The sequence below is a fragment of the Thermobia domestica genome, chromosome 11 (genome assembly GCF_964235325.1).
Source record: "Thermobia domestica chromosome 11, izTheDome1.hap1.1, whole genome shotgun sequence".
NCBI lineage: Eukaryota > Metazoa > Arthropoda > Insecta > Zygentoma > Lepismatidae > Thermobia > Thermobia domestica.
In genome coordinates, this window is record NC_137464.1 from 102837135 (window position 1) to 102863668 (window position 26534).

The 26534-nt window shown below is 33.2% G+C and overlaps 1 protein-coding gene across 45 annotated transcripts in view; it reads right to left on the reverse strand.

The window, feature by feature from the left end:
- The window catches only part of LOC145664324 (uncharacterized), a 1583153-nt gene that overhangs the window by 612274 nt on the left and 944345 nt on the right, over window positions 1-26534 (reverse strand). For all 45 annotated transcript variants that reach the window (XM_081730946.1, XM_081730945.1, XM_081730944.1 and 42 more), the window contains one exon: window positions 21721-21828. In XM_081730946.1, the coding sequence (XP_081587072.1) occupies window positions 21805-21828 (24 nt within the window). In that variant the 3' untranslated portion in view covers window positions 21721-21804. The remainder of the gene's footprint in view (window positions 1-21720; window positions 21829-26534) is intronic.

Sequence of the window (26534 nt, forward strand, 5' to 3'; positions counted from 1 at the left end):
GATGAGGTTCCCCATGGATACCGTAACAAAGGAACCACCGACATCAACACTGTAGTTGCGAGCTAAGATATTGGTATTACAAGTCACCGTGTTTTGCCATCTTCTCTGGCTGGAGTTTGTCAACAGACAATCGAGATCAATTCCTCAGCAAGTATTAGGCACAGCGGCTAGGCGTTATCTGTCGAACACTTCTGGAAAATCCTCAGGATCTTTAGTTCTGGAAATAAATCACAGACTTTATAGCTGGTGATGAAAAAAGGGTATATGTGATTCCCAAACAACAAAAACCATTGAATCCAACAGGATATGAGAACTTTTGGACATGCTATGAGAATGCTCTGACACGAAAGCGATGCGGTGCACCTGATGGAACCCATTATTGATGAGTGTACTCTAGATGTCAATCTCTTCGCTGAATAACTGGACCACGTAAGAATTCTGTTCGTAAGAAGTACCTGAGTTTAGTCAGACAAAAGCTCGCCTTGCTCCAAATCCACAAAGCTTATTGTGACCGATCTAATTGCTAAACTGCAACAGAAACTCTCAGTATTGGAGAATTTGAAACTTCTTCCGCATCCAGCATATAGCTCCAAGCCAGCACCCTGCAAGCATCACATTTGATTACCTGTTTTACAAGGTCGCCGATTCAACACCAGTTTTACCAGTAAAGAGAAGTGGAATTCACCAGATTCTTCAATTAAAACCACCGGTACCGTCAAGCCATTCAAGAGCTGACCAACAGTTGGCGAAGGACACTTGCAGTATGTGGTCCATACTTCGCTTTTCTTGCTTTTATGAATGGCAAAAATAAAATTTATTTCAACTTACCCTAGCATAAACATTTAAAATAGTATAGGTCTAATATGTAAAAAAAATCCTTATTAAATATACAGAAGTGAAATGTTATAGGTCCCAAAAGTACGCTAAACAATTTCTTCTCCTTAATTAAAGTGAACAACTAAGCTAAAGTATTGAGGAAGTTTCGTTTCTTATGAAAAAACAACTGAATTCAAACATGGGTTTTCACTAACTATATGGAAAGGATCGAAACTGTTTTCAAGACAATATATATCACCATTCAAACACTCATTTACTCAAGAATTGCTAGCTTTAAATGATAGTTTTAAATGGAAAATCAAAAGAGAAAGAAAAAGAAAGGAAAACAAGGAGAAGAAAAGAATGAAATTTGGAGCCTAAATGTTAAAAGTACTTAGAAAACATTATCAAATAGAATAGTCATGCTCGAACGATAAAACAGAATGAATAGAGCTAGAGAAAGTCAAGTGCCATTTGAGCCTTTGATTTTCACAAAATTTGAACGTAAATCATAAATAATTATCTGGTACTTCTTCAGATACTGATGATTAGAGTTCGTGTTTCAGGTTACACATTTAACGAAATAATTTTACAGCTTTAATTCAGCAAAGGATACTATATACGGGGCGCATGTCAAAGAAAGGGCTGAGTTTTTTAACGTTGGGTAGGCAACACTGATGAAGTTGCATGTGCGTAGGAGAATGCCCTAGTACTGTGTGCTTTCAAAAGTGATAGAATCATCATCAACTCCATCAAAAGTGGAGTTGGATATGTGCTAGTAGCAGTAAGGTGAAATGACTGCAGTAATCCCGCCAAATGTGAAGTGAGATCTGCCATACAATTTCTGAACATGAAAGGACAGAATGCAGGTGAAATCCATCGACAACTGTGTATCGTCTACGGACCGACAGTAATGAGTGAAGGGAAGATCAGGTAATAGGTATAGAGAGATTCGGGAAAGGCATTCAAATGTTCGTAACGATTAACGTAGAGAAAGGCCTAGCGTTCAGAAGGGAAGATCTGGTGAAACGCATTAACAAGAAAATGTGATTTAATTGTAAGTTTACAATAACTGAAGTCGCCAAAGAGTTTTCAAAAGTGTCTACAAAAAACTGCATTGAATTGTGACTGACAAATTGGGTTATCACAAACTGTGCACCAGATAACTACGAAAACTGCTGACAAGTGCTCACAAAGAGCAAAGAATGACAGCTTCATTTGATTTTTTGTCCCGCTAGATAGAGGATGAGGATGACCCCTTATCTCGCACAGGTGACAGCGGATAAAACCTAGATATAGTACACCATTGGAGATAGTCGGAACAGCAGTCAAGGCAATGGCAGAACCCTGGTACTCCTAAAGCAAAAAAAAAAAAAAAAAATCAGTTCACAAAATCATGGCAACCGTGCATTATGTCCAAAAGGGTGTGATTCTTGCGGAATTCTTGGAACCTTAATGAACAATATTACAGTATGTATTGTCAAACACTGAGAAATCTGCGATGGCCATCCATAATCGATGGAGAAGAATGCAATGATATGGAACTCTTCTGGTCCATGACAGCAGCTCCCACACTTAGCTTCTCGTACTGTTGAGACAATTCAAAGATTTCGATGGGAACTATTCAATCATGCACCTTACAGCCCCGACCTTGTCCCAGTGATTTTTTTAATTTTCGTCACCTGAAAAGGTGGCTTGCATCGAAGAGTTTAAACAACAGTGAAACGCTGAAGACATCAATTCAAGAGTGACTGTACTCTCAGAAGGCAGATTTTTACACAGAGAGTATACGGAAATAACGCTGCCAGAAATATCTGCAGATTCATTATGACTACTTCGAAAAATAGCCAAGGTATGTACTTGTATATCATTCACAATTAATTTCTTCTATCATTTTCCTGTCCTTTTGTAAATATTAGCCTTTTTTTCGTTTTGATATGCGTCTCGTACTAAAATCCAAGCAAATTAATCAAGTAATTAATTTGTCGATATAAATTCATATTGTTTGTAACCGAAATTATTCTCTAAAATTAGCTAATAATGTACAGATGAATGTAAGTGTAAAATAAAAATAACGGCTTTCAGATAAGTAGTGAATATAGCAAGAAGTAATTAATTATGTATTATTATTATTATTATTATTATTATTATTATTATTATTATTATTATTATTATTTATGAATCTAGAAAATATTTGGGTGTTTCAAAAGAGGCCAGAAATAGGTTAATTATCAAAATATACTGGAAGATTAGTGTGATTTAAGTGTTTTTGGTTCTGCTGTTATCAATAAATATAGTATAGTTAAAGTTACTTAGTATTTTTAAGCATAGTTTTACTGAGACTATATGCAGACGAAAGTCTACCTTCCTTGCAACCGAAACAAATATACTAACTCTTCTCCGCTCACTTCTTGAAGTTTCCTGATAAAAGATAACATTTTATGCAGTCAATATTTTGAACTCTTTTTAAAATATAAAGACCGGAAGTAGATGTCAATGCTACAATGTTTAATAAATTATCAGTATTCTTAAAAATCTAATCAAAGTTAGAAATGAAAAAAGAAAACAAAAACAGAAAGTTTAACCTATGTCGATAAAGAATTCGCTTTTTAAAAGATACGGATAATTACGGACAGAAACTTTAAAGAGTCATTATTACGTCTACTAACTATTCTTAAGCATCGAGCTACTAGGCTACATTTTCTTCCTCATCTGACGTAGAAGCACATAATAACTCACTCATGTTAAAGTACATCCTGTTTTGAACTAACTTTAATTTTATCTCCATTCTTGCAAACCTCCGGCCAAGAGAAGGCATAACCTTCTACGGCCCGCCCATCTCTGGATGGGAATGAAAGACTGTGAAAAAAAAATTCAAACTGATGTTTCAAATTAGTAGTATTTCAGCTACGAATTCATTTAAAAAGTTTAACAGAGCTATTGCTATCTACGCAATTGCACCATCTTTTACCATCTTTGCAAAGTTTTGTACCATCACCAAAAGACTTCAAAATTCAGAATTACAAATGTGAAATTAACACAGAAGCCAAATTCAAGTTTGCATTACCATGTCGCCTACGTTTTAAATCCTCAGAAAATATATATCAATATTTCATTTTGTATCTCATACAGTTAACGAGAAATTCAAAATTAAAATGACAATTTTATCCATTAACTTAGAGAGCCATCATCTCATTTTTAGAAATTAACAGCCTCAGCGTCTTCAAGTATTTCATCCACAGAAAATGAAAATAATATATTTTTTCCCTCACAGTTAACGAGGAATTCAAAATTCAAAATGATAATTTTATACACTAACTTGGAAAGCCATCATCTCATTTTTGAAAATTAACGGCATCAGCGTTTTCAAGTATTTCATCCACAGAAAATGCAAATATTATATTTTTTACCCTCACAGTTAACGAGAAATTCAAAATTCAAAATGGCAATTTCATCCATTAACTTGGAAAGCCGTCATCTCATTTTTAAAAATTAATGGCATTAGCGACTTCAAGTATTTCATCCACAGAAAATGCCAATATTATATTTTTTTACTCTCACAGTTAACAAGAAATTCAAAATTCGAAATGGTAATTTAACATTAACCTGTAACGGCACCAACTCATTTTGAAGAATTAACAATATAAGCATCTTTTCCAAGTTTTGCTCCCTTAGGAAATGCTAATATTTTATTTTGTATCGCCAAAGTTAACAAGAAACTCAACATGACAAATTATCATTAAATTGAAATGTCATCAATTCGATTTTGAAAAATTAAAATTAGTGTCTTCTCCGAGTTTTGAATTCTAGATTCAGAGCTGGTTAGAAATACAAAACTGAAAATACACAAAATTAAAATAGATATTACATTTTTCAGTCAAGAAAACTACGAAGAAGGCATAGGTTCTTTCCATTTGTGTTTAATTCTTAGCTGCATGATTATTCGCAACTAGATACCACTATTTTTTTTCCTTCCTGTCTTATCTACATTCTGAGTTTGCACTAAAACGTAAATAAAAAATAATGTAAATCAAACGTAAATAAAACATTTTCTTTTTGGTTTGTCTTCTAAACTTAAATATGTCATTAACTCTAGTGTGTGAAAGCTTTCTTATCAGCTTAATCTACACAAGGAGTGCTACCTTTGGCGTAAATCGGATATCTTACTAACGGGGTGGAGGCAAAGCTCCTACTTCGGAGAATTGAAAGAACTTTTCTACCTTGAGATGCAACGGTTATCTACGGATCCTGGCCCTCTCTAGTTACGCCTATGGGTGCTTCAGAGACACCTTGGAAAATATATTACTCTAAAAACCTTATCTGCTTATGGTATTACAATGAAACAGTTATGTAAATTAGAACATAGTTTAATATATTTATTAATTACTTAATAAGTCAAGAAATGTTTATGTCAGGTGATCCTATGTTGCTAACTTAGTAAATGTTATAAAAGCTTGCCGGATTGTTGTTTTGTCGGATAGCTAGGGACATGAAATTTTCAGTATAATGACTATAATAATATTGGAACTGTTTTGTAATTTCGTTAAGTTACTCAGAAAATATTTCTTGACTGATAGTTAAGAGCTTTACAAATATTGTAATACGCAGAAGTCAAAAAATAGGGCTATAGCGAATCTGAAGGACTTCTTGGATAAATTAGGCTTTATTATTAATAAAACCTACAATATTGAATTACTGTCTACTGAAAAATAATACAGTAAAACCTGTCTCGCACGAGACTCGCAAAAATTCCCGTTGAAGATAGGATTCCAGTCAACAAAGGTAGACCTATGCCTTAATAAAGGGGAAAACATGTACATGGATATAATGAACATACTCGATAAAATAAAATGCTGTACGCGCGTTATGCAATTTGCAGGATTTATTTCTACTACGAATTAATACACGTAAAACTTACAATGATCACAAAAATATTGTATACACGTTAATTTTTTTTTAATGGTCAAGGAGTGTTATGTACACATTGCTGCTTACCTGCTCGACTTTCACAAACATTTTAGCTTGAGAAAATGCACAAAACATTCCAGAGTAGTTTTGACGTGAGGGAATTTGTTGCAATTCTTTAATATTTTTGACAGCATCTTGGTAAGTTTTTAGCCTACACCGTTCTTTCAACTCAATGCTATATTCTCCTTTTCCTTCACTTTCTCTTCTTCTTTTAGATTTTTAGTATAATTCTCAGTTAAAGCATCTACAATCCATTGTGTCTATTTCGGTTTTTACACCAGTCTCTGTTTCGATGACAACGTAATCTATTGCATATGCAATCCGATCTCTCAAAGGATGTATATAGATGTTCTAATTGCGCATTTCGAAACTTGAAAGTTTATTTTGATTCCCCTTTCATATTTAATATATATATATATATATATATATATATATATATATATATATATATATATATATATATACCGTAGATGCGGGCTACTTGGACCCAATTTTGCAACAAATTCGTTCTTTCGGCCTATTTTCATCCGCGAAAACTCGAAAGTTATTGTCATAACCCATATTTAGTGGAACTACAGGCTTTATTGCATATATTGAGGACAGTTTTAGTTACATATATTGAAAACAAAGCACAGGCGATTATTGTAAAAAATGGGTCCAAGTAAGACTCACGTTCGGGCTACTTGAACGCACCCGCATATTTTCCTACAGAAAACCATTGAAATCTGCTCTGAGACTAAGTAGGACGTAGGTCTTCCAAGAACAACACTTTTTATTTACTGCAAACCACAAAGAGAACATGTTAAGAGGTACTATCAAATATAATGATTGTAATAGCTGATTACGTTTTCTTCTGCAGCTGAACGAGCCCTATCTGTATTAGCAGCGAATCTAGTCGTTGACTGGAGGTGCATTTTCTAAAATAATTTCACTCAATCTCGACTGGGAAGATTGTCTTAGAAAGCAATGACAGTTCTCCCATGCATGGCAAAATAGGACTTCACAATAAATCTGAAATCAAGTTAATTAACGAGGAATCCGAAATCACAAACTTTATCAAGATGACTAGCGAAGGCTAATTCTTCTTCTTCAGTGAACACTTTCAGATGGCCCGGATTCTGCCTTGACCTATTCTTTAATCTTCTTTCTATGGTGGAACGACTTATCTTGAAGTGAGCTTCTGTTTCTTTTCGCGACATTTTCCGCGACTGAATTGCTGGTAAACATTCTTCAAACTGTTATGAAAAATCAGCATATTTTCGACCTGCAGGCAATCTTTTATATTGATGTACCATTTTGTACCGGTATCTTTAAGGAAACAATGAAAAGTATTTACTTGTGTGACACGTGACAATAGACCTTTATTTTTCATTGATAAAGATAACAAAATATGGGGTGGGATAAAGATAACAAAAGATGTGTTGGGACAAAATATCCATGTTTTCCAGGTCATATGTACACACTTCATAAATAGTGCAACTACGCACACATCTTATTGTATATGAGAAAGTTTACCATGTCAGTTTCATTAACCTATATGTAGCTACTTATGTGTTTACTAAGCATTGGTTCCACTTCCTCGCAAGTAGTGTCCACACATAAAAGTTTGGCGCTCAATAAATACACTCTTTTCGTCAACGACCTTTCTCACCAATGCTGCTCAATCGTAGCCTACCACAGAACTAGTTTCAATGTGTGTATGCCTGCATTATGATCCCATCTAACGGATCTAACTATGAACTCACTCATTATTGCATTGCATATGGGACTTTAAACGAGTTTTTGGTATGGGTCCAAGTAGCCCCTTAAGGGTCCAAGTAGCCCGCAATTACGGTAAGTGTTATTAGGTATTCTACCATAATATAACTAAATTATTTCGGAAAATCTTGGGAGATTGCTCGGAAGATGAGCTTTCTACTCATAATTTTCCGCAATGTATTATTATGTCAGTGTGTCAATGTATTATTATGTGATGGAAACAACCTAGTCCTAGATGATGTAGCGATTAAAAAATACAATAGAGAAATAGATTACTATTTTAGTCATCCAATTTTAAAGAACTAATTTGAGAGAACATTACAACAGAGGAAGAAATTCAGAAATATATCATAAATACTATCTCATCCAATAAATGTATTACGAACAACAAAAGAAGAATTATTTAAATTACTAATAAAGTGTATATGGCATAAAAAGTGTATACATTTCGAGAAGAGTATTGTAATTTCTATTACTAAGAAGAAAGTGCGAAGATTACAGATGTTTATGGTTCTGTCACATGCATTAAAGATTATCTGCGTTGTCATAAGTCAAAAAATAGAAGAGAGACGAAATTATCAGATGATCAATTTATATACATAAGAGGAAGAGGAACGTGAAATATAATTTTGGATATTAGATTGATTGATTATTCTAGTTAATATTTATCTATAGTTTATGTCGATATTGAGAAAGCGTTCAAGGTTGTACACTGAAATGTAATGTCAAGGATTGATCGTTCTGCCACTATATTACGAACCAAAAAGCTGTTACTGGAAAGAAATAAAAATGAAATGAAATCTTTGAGTTTTACGTCCCATGGTTATGCAGTGTGGGCTAAAGGAGATGGTGATGATGAATGAAATAGTGGAATGAAGAAAGTGGGAGGAAACGAGAGAATCCCCGGGAAAATCCCACACTTAGGTTGTTTGGTCACCTGTTACTGGAAAGAGGACGAACAGGAACTGAAGAAAAACTGAAAAAAAGGTCAATATTATCAATTTTTGAGTTGAAATGTGGAAAAAAAATTCACTCAAAAACAAAAGTATTGTGAGTAATGAGAGTTGTTTAACAAAGTAAGGCTTGTAGATGCTACTGTATTTAAAGTAAGAAAGGGAAGAAAACTTGCTGAGATCAGGAGATCAATTCACTGCGATACTGGAGAAAATATGTAACAGAAAATAAATAAGAGCGCGAAGTAAATCAAGATCAAAAAGAAGATATATTAGAAGCAAAGAATGAGGTAAGATAACTAAACAAGTGAACACATTTAAATATTTTTTGCTGTAGGATATACTAGAATTAACGAAAAATCAAGAGTGTATTCCAATCGTAGGTTTTTCCGTTAATCTCATCTGTAATTTTCAAAATTTTAGAAATGAGTTAGTTTCTACAAAGCCGTATTATATTAATTAATAATTGTTTTCTAGAGCTTTCAAAAACTATATATTTGGGTGCCTAAAAAATTATGGCGTCAAAAGCTGCGCCCCAAATTTCTGGTCCATAAAAAAGGGTTTATAAATTAAGTAGTTTATTTAATTGCATTTTGTAGATACTAAGTAATTAACTCTATAGTCTATTGCGCCTGGAGATTCAATGCCGCGTTCACAAAATCTCTTCATTGACCTCCTCTCTCCTTAGCCAACTGGATCCAATTTCTACTTTATATTCCTAATTCTGCGAGATCAATCTTAATGTTGTTCTCCCATCTGTGCCTAGGTCTTCCTAATAGACTTTTTCCTATTGGGTTTCCAGCAAAAACTTTGAAAGCGCCCCTACTTTCTTTCATTCTTGTTACATGGCCTGTCTACCTGGATCTCCTAGATTTGATGACTCTAACAATGTTTGGTAAACGATATAAAGTATATAGTTTCTCATTATGAAGATTTCGTCATTCCCCATTTCCGTTTCTCTTGGGTCTCAGGTTTTTGTACTCAAATACTTTCAATCTCCGTTCTACCCTCAGAGTCAGTGCCCATGTTTCGCAACCATACAGCACAACACACATAGTTATTGTTTAATATATTTTATAGATAATACCTGGCTTATTTCTTGCACTTTTGATATTCCTGGTTGTCTTCTTAAGTTATGCAATAAGTTTTTTTTTTAATGGAGGTGAGCGAATAATTTTAGGAAAAATGCTTGTCTTCAGAAAAGGTTTGATAACAATAAAGAATACAAAAGATACGGGTTCCTATATTACACTTCTAGCTTCGATTTATTAAATTCTGTCTCCTTTCGGTTATTGCTGAAATATTTATTTATGAAATACGAATAAAGTTATAATAGGGAGATAGGGACTAGTTGAGTATAGTAAGAGAAAAATAGACTTTTCTGAAAACTAGCCCAATAGACGATTTAACTCAGAACGTGATAATAAACGTAAAAAACAATTTTTTAAACAACTAATTCCTTACTACAACCAGGGAAAAATCTTAAAGTGAAAATGAATCTTGGAAGCGACATGGAGTTATTTAGGTCTCTGAAGGAGCTTTCTGGGTCGTTATTGTACTTCTTTTTAATATCCAACACTCATATTAATTCATCGAATGGAAACTTAATGAGAACAAATGTTTCAGAGAAAGGTTCCAAGATAAATGTTCATTAGATTTTAGTTTAGTTTTCATTTTGTTATTAATTGACACTTCCACATATCTAAAATTACAATCTTAGGTTATGTTATTCTCCTTGAAATAAAAAAGTGAAAAAATCAGAATTCGAAAGGAAAAAAAAATATTGTCGAAATTTTATTTTATATTAACTAGATGTAGACTTTAAAATAGCATTTGAAGTTATTTGAAGTGGAAATGAGGTTCAAGGCAAAGACATCTAAAATTAGGCATATCATTAGTATAAAATATATTGGTTTCGCGTCAACTAGAAATAACTCATCAGAATTATATTTGTTTACGCAATAAAAGTTAAAAATCACTATCTTACTGAAATCATTATACCTATATACCTTAAAAATATTAATGTAAACTTCTTCCTACACACGTTTTTTTTCCTTCACGAACTGTCACGTCTATAAGTGCCCTGAACAAAATTTTACAAAATATGGAGTTTCTACGGGCTTTGTTGAAAATGGCCTGGCATAACAATATGCTTCTAAAATATCGCGAGTGTGAGAATTGCATGTTATTTTTGACAGTTAGCGGCAAGTGTAAGACGTGCAAGCTGATGCGGTATCGTTTAATTACAGGTTGAACCATATCCAGAAGAAGGGATGTGACCGAGCGGCAAAAGAGTGCAATTGTTTTCAGGCATGATCATGGACATACCCTGCGGAAAGTGGCGCAGTTCGTTATTGTGTGTCCGAATCCTCCATACAGAGTGAAGTACGTCTCAGATTAACAGTTGCAGGAAACCCCCGAGCGTGATCATAGACGTCTGGGAAGATTAGCACCTCTAAATTGTTCCAAAACGGGCAGAAAATCTGCAGAAGTACAATGCAGGACCTAATCGTCAAGTTTCTGAGTGAACTCTGCGACGAGAACTGCATGGCGTAGGCATATTCAGTTGGGTTGCAAGAGTACGCCCCAGGCTGAGTGCTATACAGAAGATAACTCAACTGTTGTGGGCGAGGAAACACTGCCATTGCATTATTGTAGATACACTGCCTAAGGAATCTACAAAGCTCAGTGTGTAAAGGGCTGTTCAGAAGATGGTAGTAGTGCCATGTTGTGGGTGTGTATTTCGAATGTTGGTGTGAGTCACTTGATAGAGGTGTCCAACCTCATGAAGCCTGTAGATTACGTATTCATTCTGGATAATGAGGTGTTGCCATTTGTCCGGATTTTGTGAGGTGATCTCATTTCATAGTCCCAGTGTCAAGACGACAACTGCACCGTTTACCAAGTCAGGATTGTGTGGGAATGGTTTACTAAACGTGAAGTAGACATCTCAGATCTCACCTAGCCCGCGAGTCCACCTGATTTTATATTTATTCGGGAAACCTTCTCACATGTTGGAATGGGTCGTAAAGAGGAGATATCAATATCCCCCTACTCCCGTTGGCTAGTTGTTTCAGGAATGGGCCGAACTGAAGTTGAAATTCATCCTCTCCGATATTGATAGCATGCTACAGAAAAAAGAAGCTGCAATCCGCGCTAGTGTAATGTAACACCTTATTGATAAAGGACCCGTCGTCGTGGTCTGAATTCCTTTTTAAGTAGCTGTTTGTTTATAAAAGTTTTGGTGTCCCTTTACAGCGCCGAGGGTACTTGAAGGTGGAATCTGGACCACCACAAGACATTCAAATGTTTGGAGCTTTCACCACATGAGCTCCCACTGGAAATTAGACACAGATCTCTTACGGCGAAAGCGCGTACTACATGTTTTCGAAAGTTTCGATCAAAGAAAACAAATCAAGAAATTACAATGTTTAACTTTCTTTCTTCATCTTGAAAGAAGATCTTCATGCTATACTGTAGAATAAATAAATTATGATTTACAAAATTGTATAGAATTGAAAAAAGAATCGACCAAACCAAAAATGTACCGAACTTTGAAGTATCTTTCTGATTTTTAAAAACAAAAATATAATTTACACTATAAAATCTTTTTTAAAAAAGATTTACGCCTTCTTTATTGTCAGCGATGCTTTATAATAGTGTTTGCATGGTCATCAACATGAGCACTGTGAAGTAAATCTACGTAGAGGCGGAACGAATGCCTGACCACGACGAAGGCAAAACGAAAATATAGTGTTTGGCATATCCGTATATGAGTATGTATTCATGTCATTAGTTCCAGTGCGGGGCTCAAACCCTGAACAGATTAACTGATTTCAATAAATGAGTCATATTTGGAATCATGGTGACAGTGTGGACAACAGAGGTAACGTCTCAAACAGTCAACATGGCGGGCATCAGGCGACATTTTGTCTGAGCTGGAGAAATATTTACTATTTCCCTGAGATATGAACATCAAATAAAAGTTCTCATCACGAGAATTCCTCATCTATATGTATTATAACAAAAAAGAAGGAGATCGATAAAATTGGAGGGAGAGGTAAGGAGTTTACATTCATTGTCATCAGTAATACATAAGTAGTGATTAATTTAATAAATCAATTTTCTTTATTTATTTCGTACTCGATAGTTCATATTATACACTGAGAAAGGCAAAATAAAAAAAAAATAGAATTATGAAGAGTAAGAGCTCCGACTACATGGGTATTTCTCAGTTTTCATCCCGGGACTTGCTTCCTTTGTCTTCAGTTCGGAACAAAAGGCGAAGAATTATTTTCACTGTATTCGAAGCTTTTTAAAAATTGTTAATTAAGTTTTTTTAAAAATTTAAATTCTTTCAATTGACTTACAAGGGCCAGTTAGCTATGAATAGGTATCAGAATATTAGAAATTGGTACTGTGGAGGTCTAAGATATGTCACAGTAGTTTTATAAAGGTTTTTCGTCTCATGAAGTAGTCATTTCGGGATTTTGTGGAAAATCAAATCATTCCATATTATCATCATCATCATAGGTATTCTGCCTTTATTGGCAGGTCACGTGCCGCTGCTGAGAAGCTTCCATGCTCCACGGTCCTCCGCTAACCTTTTCGTCTTCGCGTATGATCTTTCTGTTTTAATATCATCCATTAATTGTAGTCTCCTTCGCCCCCTCCCTCTCTTTCCCGCCACCATACCCTCTAGGACGTCCCTCATGATACAATCTCTTCTTAGGCAATGTCCCAACCAGTTTCTCTTCCTCTTCCTAATAATATCTAAAAGTGTTCTTTTCTCACCCACCATTTCTAACACTCTCTCATTCGTTTTCCGCTCGAACCAACTAACTCTTTCCATTCTTCTCCACACCCACATTTCGAAGGCTTCCAGTCGATTTTCGTCACCCTTACGCAATGTCCACGTTTCCGCCCCATACAGCACAATAAAAATTCCATATTATAAGGTTCCATTTTTCTATTTTATTTATTTATTTATTTATTTATTATTTAAAGTTATGAGAGTTCTCCATATTTTCGTATTCATTTGCTTGTTTATTGTGTATTTGATTTAATTTTTGTTCCTGGAAAATTACCCAATTCTGATTAGTGAACTTTAAATTCTTTAGTTAATAATAAGAATTACTCGTTTCAACATGAACAAATGGACTGTCTAAGTGAATGAATTAAGAAATATGTTAATATTAATTATAACGACTCTATAGAAAAGCGTCGTCAACCTGGTCCGTCTGGTAAAATATAAGTTACGAAGCGATAATAACTTTTCTTTATGCAAGAATCAACTCAGATATTCAAAGATCATTAGCCTCACCTTTATTGCTTGATATGTCTTAAATATTCCTTTTTAAAACCGTGAAATACATAAATTCACTTGACTAGGTCAACACATAACATGTACATAGCCACAACTATCCCATAATAATCTCTTACATATATTAAAAACATTCTTCTTTTCTGTTAATTTAAAATGAACATTCTACTAAGTATATTACATATTTATGAGCACTTTTTGCCCACGGTACAGGTAAATATTATACAAACTAAAGTATTTCGTTATAGAAAATGTCGCCCGCCAAAGGGACTGAATATAAAAGTCATGAGTAGGCTTGGCTTTTATATTCAAGAACCACTGGTCTGATTAGATTAATGTTCGTACATTACATATGTTCCTTATATTTTGATCACACCTCGTATATATCTTCATTATTTTTTTGTTAACCTTCATATATATATAAAATATTAGTTATTATCATTCACATAAATACATTTACAATAAATCTTTGATTTCATTAATATTTCTCTTTTATTACATTATTATTTATTCTTTATCATTAAAAACATCGTCGCTTAGAAATATAATTAACGAGGGTGAAACACAAATTATCAAGATTACTAGTTTCGATCATTATTACAAACGATGATGTGACAAATAATATTTATTCTTTTCGGGCGCATTGTATAACAAATAAGTTAGATGTTGCAATTGTAATGTATACATAGTAGCACTAAGATGTCATAAATAAAGAAGAATTTCATTCAAGGTAGTTATTGAATAATGGATTTTATAGAATGGATCTTATTCTTAACATAATCTTTGACAATTAAACACAAATCAATCTGATATAAAGTAATTTTTTTTGCCTTTAACTAATTATAAATTGAATTATGATTCTTCACATTAATAAGAAAGAATAAAAATTAAACATAACCTACGTTTGAATAATCAAATGGAAGTAAATAAATTTATTTTACAGAAACGTCATAGGAAAGATCATTTTCATAATTAGCATGAACCGGTAAATTGGAAGATAAATGTTCATAGAAATTATCGCTTAAATTTTTAGATAAATGCTCATGAGAACCTACAGCTGACATGGGTTTAACCCCTACCATATCAGCCGCAATTAGTTTAAATTCATACTCGAGTAGGGTTCCAATAGGGTACACTGTACAGCACAATCATGATTATGTCCTGTATTATTGTTTTGTACAGAAATTACTTCAATACCTGGATCTTGATGTGAAGTGCCATCTCTTATCCTTCCATTACTTCTATCCACGTAGTTCGCTGCGTTGGTGGAATTTCTCCATACATTTCGTCTATTTTTAAACCTATTTTGACTATATGGTCTAACATAGGAATTATTACGATTAATTAGGTTAGGCGGATTCCCTACATAACCTTGTCTATTTTGTTCATTTTGATTGCTAGAGTATACTCGTCTTAGGTTCGGTTCATTATTATTCACACTTCGGATATTCAAATTCCGAACAGGGACCAAATGATCTGAATTATTCTTATTTTTACCCATTCCTGATTGTGTTAGATTCATAGCATGGTATTGAGTTTCGTAGCATTGTACAAGCATTAATAAATGACTGAAACTCATACACTGTGTGGAAAATAAGATCTGCTGTAATTTAAATGGAAGCAAATTGCGAATCGATGCAATTATTCTTGATTCCGATTGCAAGGGATTAACAACCTTTAATTCATTATAGACATTTATAACAAACTCTACAATAGATTTGTGCAATCGAGGATTGAAATGTTGATTTCTAAGAGTGGCATCTCTGTTTGCCAGCAAAAAGTCATTTTCGTAATTCGCGATCAATGCCGCTTTAAATTCCTCATATGTACTAATGTGATCACGTATTGCCTTAAACCATAAGGAACAAGGTGGGAGTAATACATGGGGTATTAATTTCATGTATTGTGATCGGTCGATAGACATTATATTACATTCGTCTTGGAATTTCTCTAAGAAAGAACTAGCATTTTCATTGCACTTACCACTAAATTTACTCATGGCTTTGATTTCGCTCATCTTGACACTTAGCTTTACCTTTCTTTTCTCACTCCTTGTTCTTGTGGTGTGATTGTTCCGGTCCGTAGCGTGCTGTGTCATGATACCATTTATATTTCGTTCATCAGTGATCTTCGGACAATTTTCCTCTAATATAATATCCTCCTCAGATTCCGGCGAAGGCGTATTTATATCCGGTGATTGGGGAAACTCGAAGCGATCATTGCCCAGATTATTGCGATAAATGGTGTCTCTAGCCTGTAACGTTTTAATTTCTTCCTGCATAGTAGCCAACTGGATCTTTTGATGTTTAACGGAAGATTCTATTAACGTTAAATCCTTTTTTACAGCACAGATTTCATGATTTTGATGATCGTGCTTTTCTTGACACTCATCGGCTAACCTTTTTAACTTCTCTTCAAACTGCAAGGATATGTCGTTCATCACCTGGACGATTGTTTGTTTCGTATCGTCTGATTTCAGTTCTATCCGTTCTATTCGTTTACTTAATTCTTCATACTGCTTGCTAGCTTCATTAAATTTCAGTTCTATCTTCTTTTCCATGGTCTGGTTAGCTTCATAGAACTTCTGTTCCATGGTCTTTTTAGCTTCGTTGAATTTCAATTCTATCTTCTGTTCCATGGTCTGGTTAGCTTCATAGAACTTCTGTTCCATGTTTGTGTTAGATTCATTGAGCTTCTGTTCCATGGTTTGTTTTATCTCAGTCGTCATTTGCATAATTTGTCGCTGCACAGCTAACAAAAGTCGATCCTCAGATGACAAACTTGGTGTTGCACTAATTTCACCTGGATTACTGGTATTAGATTCCTGTTGCACTATTTCACTATCCATTTTTCTTTTGATGACCTTACCGCTTCGTAATACGGTTAAGTTCGTATTCATAAATGGTAATATCCAAGTAAATTCAGCCCTACTTTCCTTCTTCGGGAACTGAATTTTCAAAAGATCCCGGGTTTGGTAAACCAAATTTTTATAACGACTCTATAGAAAAGCGTCGTCAACCTGGTCCGTCTGGTAAAATATAAGTTACGAAGCGATAATAACTTTTCTTTATGCAAGAATCAACTCAGATATTCAAAGATCATTAGCCTCACCTTTATTGCTTGATATGTCTTAAATATTCCTTTTTAAAACCGTGAAATACATAAATTCACTTGACTAGGTCAACACATAACATGTACATAGCCACAACTATCCCATAATAATCTCTTACATATATTAAAAACATTCTTCTTTTCTGTTAATTTAAAATGAACATTCTACTAAGTATATTACATATTTATGAGCACTTTTTGCCCACGGTACAGGTAAATATTATACAAACTAAAGTATTTCGTTATATAATATATAATCTAAATACATTTACAAGTGGATACGGTAGAAGATATGTGTGTGCGTAGAAAGTGATGTGAAGCTATAGGGAGATACCTTTTTCTAATATTCATTTTTTTTAAAAAATGTGCAGTAAGACAGTAGTGTGCCATTTTATATTTTGTTATATTATTTAATTATTTATTGACATTATATCTTGACATTATTTAATTATTTTAACATTCGTATTACCACAAAAGTACACAACAAAATAATAAACAATTTATGCCTTTTTTGAATTGTTTATTTATTTTATTTTATTTCCAAAAGAAATCGGTGTTCTTAAGAAAGTTATGCTTTCTCTACAGCTGGCAATTTGTAGATTTCATGGACCCAACCCATGTAACTCAAGTACACGCCCAGGACCAACAGACAATTACGCCGTTCCTTCGGAAGATAAATTTTGATATTATATATTTGACTAAATTTTAAATAGACTCCGAAAGTTTCTAAATTAAATTCTAAATTTCTAATGAACTGTAAATTTATGAAATGTATTAAAACATCCCTGTAAATGTCATTGAAAAGGAGTTCACATAAAGTAATAAATTACTCTCTCTATATATATACATATAATCAAAATGAAAACTAATGATGTTTGGCGGTAAACTCCTAAATTGCTATACCAAGTGTGATAATTTTTGGTAAATGTGTAGGTCATGACCCAACTTAGATTTTTAGCACATTAACTCTCCCGAGATGTTTCCCTAGAGAGAGAAAACGCTCCCATCAATAACATTCCAATGCTAATATATGGGGAATAATTTAATATTTGCAACTAAATTTGCATAACAGTCAGTTTTATTTTTCAAGCACATTTAAACTGCAGCAATAATGCAATATTCGGTCAACGGAAATTCCCTTGTCTGAATTATTTCTACGAATAAGAAATTATTTGCATATTTCCTAATGAAAAAGAATATTTACATTATACTTACCTGTAGATGAAATATATCTAGAAAAAATAATGGCGCTTATTTGTAAATCCGTTTATGAAAAAAAATATTTAGAAATTTTCATGTTAATTTGTAGATCTGTTAATGAAAGTTATCTAGAAATATGAATGATGTTTATTTGGAGATTTATTAGTGAGATATACATACATATTTTCAACATCTTATGATGCTTATTTATAGAAATGTTATGAGATATTTATTTAAAACATGCGAAGAAAATTATTTGGGTTGTTTTCTAGAAAATCAGTAGAACAGAACTTAACCAATAAATTACATAAATTACACAACTTATGTAATTTTATGAGAAAAATGAATTGTGTTACACTGTAGAGTATATAATAAAATTTACTTTTCAAGTATGTACAAAACCGTAAAAGCCTCCCGAAACAATTTAACCCACTAGTAAAATGTTCTTTATCCTATTGTACAGATAAAACCCATGATGCAACATATTTGGATTGTTAATTTAATCGTTATTAATGAAATATGAAGAAAATTGATTTAGTTTTGGAAAATAAATCGTCTATAAAAATATATGTGTTCAACAAGTAAAGTACCCGCTCCGAATTTATCCAAAAGAATTTGTGGTGATTTCTAAGCTTTGACAATGACATATTTATTGAAGAAATACGTTTACGAGGAAGAACCAGACTCATTGCTCTTAAAATAATCTGAAATACGTGAATGAAGAAATGCGTCCAGTTTTGAATCTGCTTTCTTCAACAGGGATACCTTCTGTTATATTTTAGGCTTTTACTGAATCATTTATTTACGATATACGAAAATGATCACTAGATCCATTTTCCAGAAAATTGTTATAAGTCAACCTACCAGTAAAGCGTTCATTTTTGGATTTTCTTCTGAAGAAAAAGAAATATATCATGCTCTAAATTTCTCAGTGTTAAGTGTATTCATAAAACAGACATAAGTGATCTTAGCCGTTTCCACGTAAATTGTCGCATCTAAGCATAATGACAGGAAAAAGAACGTTTTCTTTAACTTTTTACAAGTCAGACCAAATCGCTGTAATTGTTTCCCTCAAATTTCGTCCAAAAAATGTTCATGTCTTCAATAAATTAATTATTTTCAGATTATTTCTAGAAAAGTGACTCCCGGGAAAGAAATTTGAAGTTCAACACTTCATGAAGAATTCCGTTTACGTTATGTTTGCAACTAAAATCATAATTATGTAGCTTATGGTCTAATAGTTAATTGTTTACGAAAGTCCATTAAAAGAGATAAACATTACGAGAAGTAAATTATGGTATTAGCTCAGTTTTAATTCTGTTGGATGTAGGCCACTTGACATCGAAAGAATTCATATGTCATATTCATATTGTTAATGTAATGTTTGTATATGAAAGATATTAGAAAGTGTCGTTGGAGTTGTTTAATATAAATCTCAGAAAAAATTCACTCCAAAATCAAGTCTTTCTAGACTTTTCCTAGAGAAACATAGCATAATGAATCTCAATTTTATAAGATTCTTAATGAAAAGTTTCTTTTATATGATACATGAAAAGAAAAGTAGCCTGAACGATCTTTGAAAGTCATGTTAAATCTTTCAGCTGAGAAAAACCCCGTTCTGAACGTTATCATTTGATTAATTATATGATCATTAATAAGAATTTTTAAATAAGTCTACAATTAACGTTTAAGGATCTTGACTACAGCGAAATTAAACTCCCGCTAATTTTAGAGTTTTTCTGTAATATCTTGAAAATAAATAAAAATATTCGAAAAGCAGAAACGTAGTGATCTAGACAATACGATTTTGCATGTGATATCTTTACCACAATCCACTTATTTGCTTTCGGTATGCCGCTATTTACACAATCCGCAAACAATTCTAAATCTATCTACAGTTGCAAATCGACAGTAGATACATGAGTTGTGATAACGGTATCACATGCAAAATCGTATTATCTAGTTCACTACATTTCTGCTTTTCAAATATTTTTATTTGTTTTGAAGATATTACAGAAAAAACTTTAAAATTAGCGATAGTTTAATTTCACTGAAGTGAAGACCCTTAAGGGAAAAATATCCAAAGATGAGACGTATGAAAATCGATAGAAATGATTGAGTTGAACAAGTGAAGGTAAATCCTCATGCGTAGTTTCCGAAAAAAATCGAGAAAAAGAATTTTTTTTAGTAAGCCTAAAGAATTGATAGTGTACAATAACTGCAGTACCTAATAAGATAAAATCTGATAATGAAATATGAATAAATGATTTTTTTCATGAATTAATGATATACCGTAATGACACCAGCAAAGAATATAGTACACAATGTTTATATACATTACAGTTATTGTCATACTTCAAATATTGATAATGTACTTTTGGTTTATCTGTAACACTGCCAAAAGATGACATAATATAAATCGAAGGACTACATCGAACAGAACAATATGACATGTTTCTGGATAAATTGCAACTTGTTCCCGAGAAAATAAAGATAAACGAATTTTCACTATGTTGGAGAGTTTGTGGTTCATTGCCAACCTGATTCAGCTGATAATCGTCATTCTAATAAAATTGATTAACTATTTATTAACATACTGTATTTTAAAACATTAACTGTTAAGGAGCAAACATATAAAGCATATTTATTGTAGTCTGGTCTCTCCTAACAGTGATACACTTTTTGTTCATTCGTATAAATTCAAGGAAAGTCTATTAGTAGTGATAAGTTTTTATGAACAATTTTCTATAATAATAATAATAATAATAATAATAATAATAATAATAATAATAATAATAATAATAATAAATAGTTCCATAGATTTCGTTTATATTTCACTAATAGATTACATGTATTTTTTTACAAATCTTTGAAGACTGACAATATTTATTTTACTTTATTTAGATACTAATGGGAAATAAGTTTCATTCACACGAATTATTCAAATGTTATTGTTATTTATGTTATTTTGTCTATATTTCATAAACAAATATTTCATTAACTAGCCTACAAAATGTCACATTGAATAATTCTACTGGTAGAAGATGGTACCGCGAGTTCTAGTGTATAGTCACGCACTTCGCACTGATTCAAAAGTAGCTTTTCGTTGGCAAACTAATACATCAGCAATATAAAGTGTTACCGAAAACGTACATTTTAAAGTTAAAAAAACGCACAAGCAGGTAACAGGTAATCCGAAAACTTTGTTTGTTTTTCGGCATTTATTCTTTTAAACAAGGTAAGTATGAATAATACGCATTAGTAAAGGCATTGAAACCTAAGCACACTAATATGATTTTTAAAATAATATTTTTCTATGAAACTTTACCGAAGACTGCAAACATACACACACACACACACACAAATATTCATATGGCTTTCAGTATTTCAGTTACAAACAAATTCTACTTAATATTGTAGTTACCAGACTACGTACTGGTGAAAATCTTTACATATGCGATGCCTACAGTAACTTTTATACTTCAATTTCCGTTTTCGTATACTGAGAAACAAAGACACCATCCATGGAGTTCAGTAAATAGTGTATATACTGAATATTGTGCTAAAGTCCAACTAAACTAATATTATTACCTTAGTTCCATAGGTAACTAACATCCTTGTACCAATCACTATTCATTTTAAGCCTGTACAGTTTTCCCCTTGATGATGATTACATTAACTAGAGATGCTGCTGAAAACCTGTAAATAAATAAAGTTTGAAATTATTAAAGTTTAAAATTGTATAGTAAGTGGTGAAGCGATGAAAATAACTGTTTTGAGTGAATAAAGCTAGCCGAAATAAAAATATTTTTTTCACTTACGTTTCTATAAAAATGTTTACGGAAATAAAAATAAAGAGCCAAATTTAGTATTCAGGTCGAAATTAGTTAAAAATAATACGTTTCTATAAATTGCAGCATGAGCCATAGATACAACCCCTCTTACACTTTGAAGGTAAGTTTGCTTATACTGTGAAGGCAAAAAAAAAAAAGTACCTGCAATACGAGGGAGTTAATTCGAAAAATTTAAAAAGCATGAACCGTTCTGTTGTATACAATTTAAAACTTTGTTTCATAATTGTCTTAACAGATTTAGTAGTACTTTTCTAGATTTGAGCCAGTACATGTAGAGTTTAGATTCTTCAATTTATTTTTATGATTTGGTATTTTGATGAAATGTACCATTATCGTCAGTTCGTTCAAAAGATATTTTTGAAATATCCCATATTCTTTTCATTTTTTTTAAAATGAAAAGCATAGAGCTGTATAAAATCCCAATGAACTATGGATTTATTTCTTCCATGGGTCACTAAGTAATTCAGAAAACAATCATCAATCAGCATTTGAATTTTAAAATACTCATTCATATTACAATATTTTATTTATTACTTCTGTGTGATTTTTTTAAAAAATAAATATTGGTTTGGTTAAGAATAGAAGGTTGGAACACAAACCGATGAATCACATTTCGTTGTTTAAAATTATTTTTCTTTGCTTATTGGAAGACTTCTTGAATTGAATTGAGTTTAACGTTCCGTTCAGCAACAAGGCTACACGAGACGTGGACTTACTAATTAACGAGGAATCCGAAACATGAGCTCTCACCGATGAATCTAACTCGGGTCTTCCACGCCAAACGCGCGTACGCTAACCGCTTTGCGACTGAGAAGCTCGCTTATTGGAAGAAATCTATAGTGGTGTGCATAAGTTTCACCAAGAAATACAAAATTAAATGGTACATACTTCTCTAGGTCTCCTGTGTGTAACTGATTTATAAGAAGTTTATTTTATCATAAACATCATAAACTTCTTCATGTATTTACTTAGTCTGACCGTATATCCAATAGGGAGATACAAAATCTCAAAAAGTACTTGGTGGATCACCATCAATTTTGGCCAGAATGTTTCTTTGCAACGATGCCTTCAAAGTAGCCTGAAGCGACATTTATAAACTCTTCTTAAGATTGTCATATAGTTCTCTCTGTGAATTCATAATTTGTTGTCTGTCCTCTTCTCGAATATCATCTATCGCATTCAACTTTCTTAGTTTGCCAGCATTGGGCTATCATCTCCATTCGCGTTTAACGCACTTCTATTTGACACTTGCGCACTTGCAATTTTTCTACTTGTATATAACTTACTGCATTATTTAGTAAGCTTCCTGTATACTTTGTAGGATTAAATGTGTACATTGTCTGTGCTTAATGTATTTTTTTTCTTTATCACTCGCTTGGATCCTAGTAATTATCATTTTTCAAGTTAAAGTGTTTGAGTCCCTTAATCATTACTCCATATCTTCCGCGTCCCCAGATCTAGAATCACTGTTATAGATTACATTTGAAGTTGTTCAAAAGTTGCAGCTACGTCTGTAATGATTTGTTTGTAAAACAAATATACTATCTCGTATAAATTGTAGAAATAATTAGCTGAATTCAGTACAACCAGCAAATGTATTCCACTGTTGATCCTCCGACAAGAAGATATTCCGTTGTGGTAGAAGAAAAACCTTCATTCTGCCTCTTTGATTATATTCAGCACGTGTAAACAAGTGCTCAATTTGTCACGCTTGCTCACGCGTGATATAGTACGTATTCGCAATTCGACCGCCATTGGATTAGCATCAAACAATATATGTTTAAATCTTTCGTTCTATATATTCATGCTTTCCTGTACTGGCAAAATTGCGATAACTCAACTCCTAATTAAAATAGAAAATTGATTCATACCTGACTTGAATTGCAACTATGTAGTGTTTTTTGGTATAGGCTTTGTTTGAATATTCTTAAAATAAAGAAAAACACAGGAAAGTTTTCAAAATTTTCCTACAGAATGAATGTTTTCAAATTTTATTCCCTTATAATTTGGCAGCACTGCTTCAAAGATAAATGAAAAGTACTTACGCATAGTGCAGTACATTCTAAAAACAAGAATTTTAGGAATAATACAAAAAATGGATCAAAAGATTTCGATCTTGATCAAGATTTTCGGGAAGGATCCAAAAAATGCATCAAAAGATTGCGAACTTTGCCAATAATTAGTTTTTAGATCACGGACCACAAAATAATTGAAAGGAACCTAAATAGAGATTTCATACTTTTTAAAGGAATAAGCACATCATGTCGAGTTATGGGATAGTTTGGGTTTGACTACATTATATGTAGTTCTCGAGATATGAGGCGTACAAGAAAATTTTTGATTAAATGAAATATTTTGGATTTTTTTGGTTCACAAAATTTTTGAACAGCCCCTAAGTCGGGTTTTCATATTTTTTTCGGAATAAACACATCATACTCAGTAAATTTTTAGTTTTGGTTTGACTACACTATATGTAGCTCTCAAAATATGAAGCATACAAAAATATGTTTGATTAAATGAAATATGTTGAATTTTGAGGATCAGGGTCACTAACATTTTTGAACGGCCCCTAAAGCGACTTTTTACATTTTTGCGGAGTAAGTACATCATACTGAGTAAATTGTTAGTTTTGGCTTGACTACACTATATGTATAGTTCTCAAAATATAAAGGTTACAAGAAACTGTCTGATTGAATGAAATATATTGAATTTTTATTGAATTTTTTGAATCAGGTGCCAGAAAGCTTTTGAACAGTCCCTAAATCGAGTTTTCGTATTTTTATGCGGAATAAGCACATCATACTGAGTAAACCATTAGTTTTTGTTTTAGTACACTCATTGTAGTTCTCAAAATATGGGGCGTACAAGAAAATGTTTGATTGAATGAAATATATTGATTTTTTTAAATCAGTGGCCACAAAATTTTTGAACGGACCCTAAGTCATATTTTCGCATTTTTTACGGAATAAACTCATCATACTGAGTAAATTGTTTGTTTTGGTTTGACTACACTATATGTAGTTCTCAAAATATGGGGCATATAAGAAAATGTTTGATTGAATGAAATATATTGAATTTTTTTGTATCAGGGTCCACAAAATTTTTGAACGGACCCTAAGTCAAGGCCTCGTATTTCTTACGGAATAAGCATATCACACTGAGTAAACTGTTAGTTTTGGTTTGAGTACACTCAATGTAGTTCTCAAAATATGGGGCATATAAGAAAATGTTTGATTGAATGAAATATATTGAATTTTTTTGTATCAGGGTCCACAAAATTTTTGAACGGACCCTAAATCAAGGCCTCGTATTTCTTACGGAATAAGCATATCACACTGAGTAAACTGTTAGTTTTGGTTTGAGTACACTCAATGTAGTTCTCAAAATATGGGGCGTACAAGAAAATGTTTGATTGAATGAAATATATTGATTTTTTATTGAATTTTTTGAATCAGGTGCCAGAAAGCTTTTGAACAGTCCCTAAATCGAGTTTTCGTATTTTTATGCGGAATAAGCACATCATACTGAGTAAACCATTAGTTTTTGTTTTAGTACACTCATTGTAGTTCTCAAAATATGGGGCGTACAAGAAAATGTTTGATTGAATGAAATATATTGATTTTTTTAAATCAGTGGCCACAAAATTTTTGAACGGACCCTAAGTCATATTTTCGCATTTTTTACGGAATAAACTCATCATACTGAGTAAATTGTTTGTTTTGGTTTGACTACACTATATGTAGTTCTCAAAATATGGGGCATATAAGAAAATGTTTGATTGAATGAAATATATTGAATTTTTTTGTATCAGGGTCCACAAAATTTTTGAACGGCCCCTAAATTGAGTTTTCGTATTTTTTAGGAAATAAGCATATCATAATGAGTCCCCATCAGGAAGTCGCGGTCGGAAAGAGGGATTCCCGCCGTCGACGGTGGCGGGCCACAGGAGACAGTCGGCACCCGTCCGCGACGGCACAACGATTTACTTGCTCAAAGTTTCCGACCTTTTGCCGAGCGGTCGAAAATCGTAAAATAAAATGCCCTTTGCCGACACTTTGCCGACTGTTGCCGACCATCAGAGTCGGCAAAATCGTCTGAAAGCCCTCTTTCAGACCCTCTGCCGACTCCTTCTGCCAGCCTCTTTTCGACGGCGGCGCCGGCGCATTTACTGCACCTTTACGGATGTTTGCCGACTGCTCGGCAAGGCAATTTTCCGACGGTGGCGCTGGCACATTTAATGCTCATTTCCGGCTTTTTGCCGACTGCTCGGCAAGGCAACTATTCGTCGCGGTCGAAAATCGCGCGGAAAGACGCCGGATGTCCGGCGCCGGCAATCCGACCGCGGCATTTGGTCGGCTTGGACAAATTGTCCGACTAGATTCGGCAGGATCCTGATGGGGGTAAATTGTTAGTTTTGGCTTGACTACACTATATGTAGTTCTCAAAATATGAGGCGTACAAGAAAATGTTTGATTGAATGAAATATATTTAATTTTTAGAATCAGGGGCTACAAAATTTTTGAATGAACCGTAAATTGAATTTTCGTATTT